General features: G+C 47.3%; 1 protein-coding gene across 1 annotated transcript; it reads left to right on the top strand.

Moving 5' to 3' along the window:
* Positions 1–389: 389 nt before the first annotated feature.
* On the top strand, positions 390–2833 carry LOC147937722 (uncharacterized). Its single transcript, XM_087465231.1, has 4 exons — positions 390–1111; positions 1177–1436; positions 1608–2099; positions 2205–2833. The coding sequence occupies exons 1-4, from the start codon at positions 390–392 to the stop codon at positions 2831–2833; spliced, it is 2103 nt and encodes a 700-aa protein (XP_087321357.1).
* Positions 2834–9797: the final 6964 nt, after the last annotated feature.

Raw genomic sequence — 9797 nt, forward strand, 5'->3', positions numbered from 1 at the left:
ACTTATGAATCCTCCTCGCGAAGCCGTTACCCGCGAGACGACCACGACGCGAGCCGGCAAGTGATCAGTCCAATGAGAACTTTGAACCGAGGCCTAGACGACGACACCGCTATGATGATCAAGACGACGAAGGTCCGAGACGTTATGAGCCGAACCACAAGATGGTCCCACCAACGTTCGCAGGCAAGTCAGACCCCGAGGCCTATCTTGAATGGGAAAGTCGCATGGACCACTTATACTCGTGCCATGCCTATCCGGAGCTACGAAAGGTCCAATATGCGGTGGCACAATTCACTGATCATGCCCTTACCTGGTAGGATCGACTGGAAGCTGAACAACGACGCAACCGCGACCGACCTATCACTGTTTGGGAGGTCTTGAAAGCAGAGATGCGAAGGCGCTACGTGCCTCCCTACTACCACCGCGAGCTCCAGAAGAAGTTTTGGCGACTAACGCAAGGCGCACGAAACGTGGAGGAGTATTACGAAGAATTCGAGCACTTGCGCAACCGGTTGCAAGTCGATGACTCCGAAGAGTCACTCATGGCTCAGTTCTTGGACGGATTGCAAGAACGCATTGCACGCAAGGTCGAGCGCCAACCCTATCAAACCTTTGAGGAGTTATTGCATCTCTCGGTGCAAATTGAGACTCAAATCAAGAAGAAGAGCGCCTCTGCGCCTCGTGGCCGAACTCAAGGAGCTACCAATTGGACTCCTAACGCGTTGCCATCAAACCGATTGCCGGAAAAACCAAAGGCGACCAGCGTGGACTCAAGGTTCAAACCTAGGGAGCCGGCCACCAATGAGCGCCAAGATCCGCGACACAACACCACCGACGTCCGGAGCCGCGACATTGTATGTTTCAAGTGTCAAGGGAGAGGCCATTACGCTCGTGATTGTCCGAACGCACGGACGATGATACTGACCGAGGCTGGCGAGATCGAGTCCGACGATGAGGCCGCTGAAGAAATGGTGCGAGGAGAAACCGAGCTGGAAGAAGCTGTTGCGGAACCCGAGGTCGGAGAGCTGCTCATGATACGCCGCATCCTGAACGCCGGTGTAGCCACGGATGAGCCAACCAACGTGACAACATCTTCCACACGAGATGCACTGTAAGTGGTCGCGTTTGTGGCTTGATCATAGATGGAGGTTCTTGCACTAATGTGGCAAGTTCCAGTCTTGTCAAGAAACTTTCCCTTGAAACCACAAACCACCCTCGCCCTTACCGCTTGAGATGGTTGAATGATAAGACCGTGATCCAAGTAAAGGAACAAGTCACGGTCCCATTCAGTATCGGTCCGTATAAGGATCAAGTTCTTTGTGATGTGGTGCCTATGCAAGCTAGCCACCTCTTATTGGGGCGCCCATGGCAGTTCTATAAGCGCACCACACACTGCGGCCATACTAACCAATACTTCTTCGTTCATGACAACAAACGTATTTGCTTGAAACCCTTGAGCCCCACGCAAGTACATGAAATGCAAGACAAGTTGTCTAAAGACTCGAACGATAAAAAGAATTTCCTGATTCAATATGGTGATGTTAGAAAGTCCCTTAAGGACTCAGCCCAAGTGATTTTGATGTTGTTTCGAGATGCATTGCTTTCAGGTCTTGATGGTTCACTAGAAGCCTTACCGGAGGTCATACGCGGCGTCCTCAAGCGATTCGCCGATGTGTTCCCCGAAGAACTCCCCGAAGGCCTACCACCGATCAGAGGCATCGAACATGAAATCGATCTAGTCCCAGGAGCGCAGCTTCCCAACCGGCCAGCCTACCGTGTCAACCCCGAAGAGGCGAAGGAGCTTGAGCGACAAGTCAAAGAGCTCATGGCGCAAGGTTACGTCCGAGAGAGTTTGAGTCCGTGTGCTGTACCAGTGCTACTAGTCCCGAAGAAACACGGATCATGGAGGATGTGCGTTGACTGTCGAGCCGTCAACAACATCACTATCAAATACCGCCACCCCATTCCACGCCTCGATGACATGCTAGACGAGCTTAGCGGCGCCAGTGTCTTCTCAAAGATCGATCTGAAGAGCGGCTACCATCAAGTTCGGATGAAGGAGGGTGACGAGTGGAAGACGGCCTTCAAGACAAAACAGGGTTTGTACGAATGGCTGGTAATGCCATTCGGTCTTTCTAACGCCCCCTCTACCTTTATGCGTCTTATGAACCATGTTTTGAGGTCGTTTATCAATAAATTCGTAGTGGTCTATTTTGATGATATATTGGTATATAGCTCTAGTTTGACTGATCATGTAAAACACCTAGAGGCTGTCTTGTTTACCCTCCGCGAAGAGCAACTCTACGCAAACTGGAAAAAGTGCGTGTTTGCTGCTGATGAATTGGTCTTTTTAGGCTTTGTTGTGAGTTCGCAGGGCCTCAAGGTCGATGGAGAGAAGATACGCGCAATAGAGGAGTGGCCCACACCAACGAGCATCACTCAAGTCCGGTCGTTCCACGGCCTAGCCAGCTTTTACCGGAGGTTTGTGCGAGATTTCAGTACGATCGCCGCGCCTCTCACCTCCGTGATCAAGAAGAACAGCGAGTTTCGATGGGGAGAGGAACAAGACAAGGCGTTCACCGAGCTCAAGAAACGCCTCACGCAAGCACCCTTGCTTACATTGCCCGACTTCAACAAAACTTTTGAGGTTGAGTGCGATGCGTCGGGAGTTGGAGTCGGAGCTGTCCTGACTCAAGGAGGCAAACCGGTGGCGTACTTTAGTGAGAAGCTTAGTGGAGCTACGCTTAATTACTCCCCTATGACAAGGAGTTATACGCCCTCGTTCGTGCCATGGAGGTTTGGCAACATTATCTATTGGCGAGAGAGTTTGTGATTCACACTGATCACGAAACTCTCAAGCACCTCCGCGGCCAGACCAACCTCAAGAGACGTCATGCAAAATGGTTGGAGTTCATTGAGTCGTTTCCATACGTCATTAAGTACAAGAAGGGCAAGGAGAACGTAGTCGCCGACGCCTTGTCGAGACGGCATGCACTAATCACCACAATGGACGCGCGCATATTGGGTTTTGAAAGCATCAAAGATGCTTATGCTGGAGATGCTGAGTTTGGAGATTGCTTCCAGAACCATGGGAAAGGAATCTACACCGAGTTCTACATTCATGAGGGTTTCCTGTTCAGAGGTTGAAGGCTGTGTATACCAAATGGTTCTATCCGGGAGTTGCTAGTTCGTGAAGCCCATAGTGGAGGTTTAGCGGGTCATTTTGGCATCACCAAGACCTTGGCCGTGCTCAAGGAGCATTTTTACTGGCCAAAGATGCGAAGTATGGTAGAGAAGCACGTCGGCCGTTGCATAGTTTGTCGCACCTCCAAGTCGTCAACTCACCCACATGGCCTCTACATGCTTTGCCCGTGTCCACCGCATCATGGATCGATCTCTCCATGGATTTCATCCTCGGCCTACCCCTCTTGGTGCATAAAGATAGTATCATGGTGGTTGTTGATAGGTTCTCGAAGATGGCTCACTTCATTCCATGCAATAAGAACAATGATGCTGTGCAATTGGCGAACTTGTTCTTTAGTCAGGTCGTAAGGCTTCATGGCGTTCCGTGCACCATCATATCCGATCGGGATCCCAAGTTCCTTGGTCACTTCTGGCGAACTATTTGGCGCAAGCTCGGGACGAAGTTACTGTACTCCACCGCGACTCACCCTCAGACCGACGGCCAAACGGAGGTTGTCAACAGATCAATAGGCGCCTTACTCCGCACAGCTATCGCCAGCAACAAAGGCTCCTGGCTCGAGTGCATTCCGATCATCGAGTTTGCATACAACCAAGCGGTACATTCAGCTACGAAAAGGTCGCCATTCGAGGTCGCATACGGATTCAGCCTTTGACGCCCCTGGATCTCCTCCCTATACCACCGAATGAAGCCGAGAATCAAGACAGAGTCGCACGAGCAGAAATGGTCAAAGCTTTGCACGAGGAGGTCCGAGCCAACATAGAGCGAAGGAACGAGCAGTATGCACGCTTCCTCAACCGAGGACGTAAACCGATGCTGTTTAAACCTGGTGATTGGGTCTGGTTACACTTAAGGCCGGAGAGGTTCTAGCAGAAACGCAAGGACAAGCTCAGCCCGCGAGGAGATGGCCCATTCCGAGTCATCGAGAAGATCAACGATAACGCCTACCGACTTGAGCTCCCAGGTGAGTATGGTACGTCCACCTCATTCAATGTCACTGACCTCGTTCCGTTTGATGTAGGTGAAGACGAAGATGTTTTGGGGACAAAACCTTTTCAAGGGGGAGGGAATGATGTGATCGCAGGATGCGACCTCAGCCAAGAAGACCAAGACACGCCGGACGCGACCGAGACGCCTGACCAAGACGCATCGGACGCGACCAGGGCAACCTCTTCAGACGTGGCCAAGGCTCCAACGATCCTTCCCGGAGCCACCACACGTTCCAAGAGCTCAGCAAAGGCGGCCAAACAGCGGCTCAACCTATTTGTCCGAACCTACGTCCGACACCAGCCACCCAACGAAGACTCCGAAGGCTCAGTCCGCTTAGTCTTCACTCTTACCCAAGAGTGAAGACGGTCAAGTCGTTAAGCGAGGAAGTGTACTCTTTTTCCTCACTCCGGGTTTGTCCTAATGGGTTTACTGGAGGAGGTTTTAACGAGGCATGGAGCTAAACGCAAAACGCCTAAAGGCTAAGTTGCTTCACGCGCAAGGCCAAGGCGGTTATCTCTCTTTCCCTCTTATTTTTGGTTTGATTTTGAACTTGAGAATATTCTCTTTTGATCCTATGTTTGTGAACGTTGGAGAGTGTTTGTGGCTAAGCATGTTAGTCAAAAGGTGGCGATGTGTTCTCTTTGTAAAGGGGACACGTCAAAAGGACGATGTGCGGATCAAGATGAATCCGCGTGTCCTTAAGCTCCTATCTAGACCTAGCTATTTAAACTCTCCTTAAGCCCTTGTTCCTCCTTAGACTTGTATGAAAATAAAACTTTTCCTCAAGAGAGATTCTTGAAACTTGTCTCACTCTTCTCTTTCTTCAATCCGGGATTGAACCTTGAGAAAACCCTAACAAGACGCGAACCGGGTTCGCCCTTGTTAGCGACCGTATCAAGAGGAGAGCCAAACCTCTTGTGTCGTCAATCGATCCATCCGTATTTCCCCTCATCACGTTTCCATCTGTCCTCTTTCATCTTTCTCGAGTCCCCTCGAATCATCTCAAGTCATTCTCGCTATCGTTTCCCTCGAAGACGTCCACCCGCTCGTCCCGCATCCGTACTGTCCGATTGAACCATTCATGGCTTCCGAAGTATCTCCCGAACGGCTCGTTTGAACTCTTTCAAACTCCGTTTCCATTGTTTGATTCTCCCCTAGATCCGAAGCCAAGAACCTCGGCCGTGAACAACTTCACCGATTGAAAGTTGGCCGAGAGCTCGAGCCGCGTCCGTACCGCGATCGTACTGTGACCGTGACCTTGGGTCACATCAGTCACGGTCAAACCACGTCCATTGATAGTGATCTGTATCTGCATCGACACCTTGTTCCATACTGCAGCGGCTTAGTCATTCCACCCATCATTGACCTCTTCGTCATCTCCCAAGCACTCGGAAGGATCAGTCTTGACTGACCGGTTCACTTCCTCCCTATTCTCTACTTCCATATTCACATTAAGGTTGGACTCAACACATTGGTCCACTTCTTCCTTACAACCATCATGCAACCCATCAAGACTCCAACTGTCTGGATCGATGGTCGCATGAGTATTCTCCGACCCTGTCGAGAGAAAACCATTACAATGACTCGGCTCCCCCTGCCCCGCACTCTGCCCCTCTGAACCAATGCCACCATTCCTGCTACCTGAAGACATCTGCAACACCACCACCACAACAACAAGGTTTCCTAGTTAATCTAAGGATCACTTACAACTAAACAAGCAAAAACTGGTTTCTAAGTGTTGTGTGCGACTCATTTACTCGATAAAACATTTGAAAAGCCCAAGTGGACACGAGTTTCGCAACCCGCTCTTATACCACGTCTTGTAACTCCCCGAACAGCAACTCCGTCACTCGGCCAGAAAAACCGCGGGACGCAGCCCGGGAGGGCGTCATGTAGGTCGACCTCCCGCAGTCTAGCCGAGGTTCCACCAACGAATTAGGATCCCTAGCCGGTCCGCCTGTCAGATCGCCCATCCGCTACGCACGACCTTATGGTTTTCAACCCTATGGAACGCGCGCGGCGTTGTGCTGGTCTGGACTATACCATACCATACCACTTGTCCGAATATATATAAAATAACACGATTTAATACATATATACTTACAAGGTTCACATTTAATGAAAACATTTAGAAATTAGTTGTATCCAATCGAATAAAACATCAAGTGCAAGAAACACGGATTTGCAACACAGCACGAAAACACCCTATCCGGTTTCCTAATCCAACTCTACCCACTTATTTTCCCTGCGTTAAAAACAATGGAGGAGAGGAGTGAGTAATCTAGGATTACTCAGTGAGTTGGGCATCTAACTACATGCTATCCTCTAACATGCTATCCTTTAACATGCTAACTCATCTCATCCATCTACCTCAAACAACCCCAACAAAGCACGCAAAGCGGAAGCGTAACAAGCAATCAATCAGTCAAGAAAGCAATCACACAATCAATCTAGACAACAATCAAGACACTTGACTCAACTAGGCCTCTCCATCTAACTTGGCCTTCACGCCACCACACCCGCAATCACTGCCAGGTGGAACTGCTAGCGGTGTATCACTCACTTGATCACCCTATAATTCTCATGCAATAGGACCCTCAAGCGGATCCCATCAACGGTTGAGTACTACCATGATCAACACACACTTTCCTAAGGAAACACTTCCTAGGAACCAAACACACATCCTAGGGCCCCTCGATTCTCTGTCCCATCCCATCACACTCCGCATTGAAACCACAAAGGTAACCAACCAGACTCACCAAAAACTTCCGCGTTGAAACTACACAGGTAACCAACCGGACTCACAAAGGTCTCTGCGTTGAAACCACACAGGTAACCAACCAGAGAACCAACATTTCCGCGTTGAAACCACACAGGTAACCAACCAGACTCACACACGCCGCATCGTCATGCGGTTCAGGCTAGTAGCTAGCTAGACACCAAAAAATTGTCCCGACATGAGATCCCTCTGGATTAGCTCACCGGACAATTTACCACTCAACACACGATGGGAACAGAGATCGAATTCTAGCTACAACCTGAGACCCTGACTCAGACTCTAGCCAGAACACGCACTCAACTCTATAACTACCACACTAGAATTAAGCACACAATCACACAAAGCAACCAAGAAACAAGCATACAAGCAAGTAAACAAGCAAGCAGTCAAACTCATAATCACCCAAAGCTCAAGATGCAAGGTAAATGCACATGCAACTTAAGATACTACACATGCATGCAACTCTATCATTCACCCACCCGAAAGTTTTAGGTTTAAATAAATTAATTCTTCCAATTAAAATTCTTTTTAACACTTTACCAATTTAACACATGCAACTTAAGATACTACACATGCATGCGGCTCTTTCCTCCCCGGAGATTCACACATGACTTCATCAAAAATAATTCACCATGTCCGATCTCACATCAAGACCATGGGAACATTTTTCTCAAGTTTAGGGGCCCTCATGCGGCTCTTTCCTCCCAGAAAATTCTCGCATGGACTCACCCCAAACAGCCCATACCGTAGACTCGTCTCACATCCAAACAAATGAGAAAGTAACTCAATTTTGGGGCTTTCATGCGGCTCTTTCCTCCCTGAATATTCTCACATGGCCGACCAAAATTTTTACACTCATGAATCAATCTCTCACCCAGTCTATGAGGGATTACCACCACAACCACTCAAGGAAAAATTAAAATAATATTAATTTTATATCATGCTTAACCCTTCTTTAATTTTCCAACTAGACATGCAAGGTATTTCACACTTGCTGCTAGTCTTAAAAATTATTTTCTCCAATTTTAAAAATTCTTAAACCCCAAAAGTTAAGCATACAAGGCATTTCACACTTGCAGCTAATTTTTAAAAATGCCATTCTTCCCTAAGAATGCATCAACCCCTTCAAATCTAGCATGCAAGGCGTTTCACACTTGCAACCAGTTTGAAAAATGCAATTCTAACCAAAGAATGCATAAACAAAACCCCCACAGCCCTCTTGACTACATGCAATCATCTAGATCTACATGCAACAAGAGAGATCAACCACACAACAAGGCCGATGCAAGAGCTAGAGAGCTAAAGCACCTCTTTATGCAAGATCTCCACTTGCTCTTAACAAAATCAACTACTCAACACATCTATAACCAAAGCCTCAACTTACCTTAGCTTGTAGATCTTGGCCGATTGAGCTTCACCACACCACTCTCCCACCACGCCGATCTGACAGCACTTCCCTAGATCTTGAGCTTCACCTTCCTCTAGATCTCTCTTTCTTCCTCCTCCTTGGTCGAAAATCAAGAGATTTTCTCTTCAAAAGCTTGAGAGAAAATTTTGGCAAAGTTTATTTGCCTAGAGAGAGTTTTGGTCGAAAATAAGAGAGTGAGGGTGTATATATAATCCTCTCTCTCGTTCTCTTGGCTGGACAGGTGGCAAAAATCAAGTGACAAATGTCCAAAATTCTGTATGTCACTGATGCACACTCTCACTCACTCGCGTGTGTATCTTACTCTCTGGCGGAGCACACTTAATCGCGCGACACGTGGCGTTTCTCTTGCATGCAAAGAGACCTTTCCACTTCCTCGTCCGTCCGCGTCTCTTCTTGCGTCTCAAGCTCCCGCGTTTGACCGAAAAACAAAACCAAACATAAGCAGATTGATTCCGCGTCACTCCCCGGTCCTCCCGACCGCGGCTCCGATCTTTCTCGTCCGTTCCCAGACTTCTCATCCGTAACTCCGACTCTTCTCGTCTGTAACCTTGATCTTTTGCGTCTATCTCCGGACCTCGCTTCCGTGATTCCGACCACTCCGGTCCTATGGTTATTTGACGTCTGTTTCTCCACGGTCATTTCCTCCTTGGACCATTTCTTGGACTTGATGACTTCTCTTGCAAGTCACTCATTTAATCTTTGAAGATTTCTTTTATCCATCTTCCAAGGGCACAGTACAAGAAAACCTGCGTTTAGCGACTACCAATTGTGACTCTTAATTCAGTCGTAAAAATAGCGACCACTTAGTGATTCATTTACGACTGTTTCCCGAGAAAATTTACAGAAGAAGCAAAATAGTCGCACTTTTACGACGGAAACATTATAGTCGCAACACAATCGCAATTTGAGACTGTTCAGTGACAGTAATTTATAAAAAATAAAGATTCACAAATTAGCATCGATTTTGCAACTTATACTCCGGTCACAAGTTTATTTATCGATAAATTGCTAACTCCTATTTTTTGTGACGAAGGTGCTACGACATGTGCGACTTATTTGCAACCACTTTTGCGACTGTTTAGCGTCTAACACCTGAATTAGATACTGGTTTGCGACTCCTTAGCAACTCTCGATTTGTTGAATTTGAAATTTCACATTAGAGAAATGTTAACATGTTTCTATACACATTTCCACTTTGAATTGATCAATATCAGTCATATAAACTTTGTCAAAGCTTTCCATTTTAGTATTTAGACACAAAAATTTCATAATATCTAAATCATTGTAACGAGTATACATGTTCTTTCATAAGAAGGTTTGTAATTTTATGAAAATTGTAAAACAAAGATATAAAAACAATATTTAAAGGTCATAAACTATTCCATATACTCTATAAG

The sequence above is a fragment of the Camelina sativa genome, chromosome 9 (genome assembly GCF_030686135.1).
Source record: "Camelina sativa cultivar CO46 ecotype springtype chromosome 9, ASM3068613v1".
Taxonomy (NCBI): domain Eukaryota; kingdom Viridiplantae; phylum Streptophyta; class Magnoliopsida; order Brassicales; family Brassicaceae; genus Camelina; species Camelina sativa.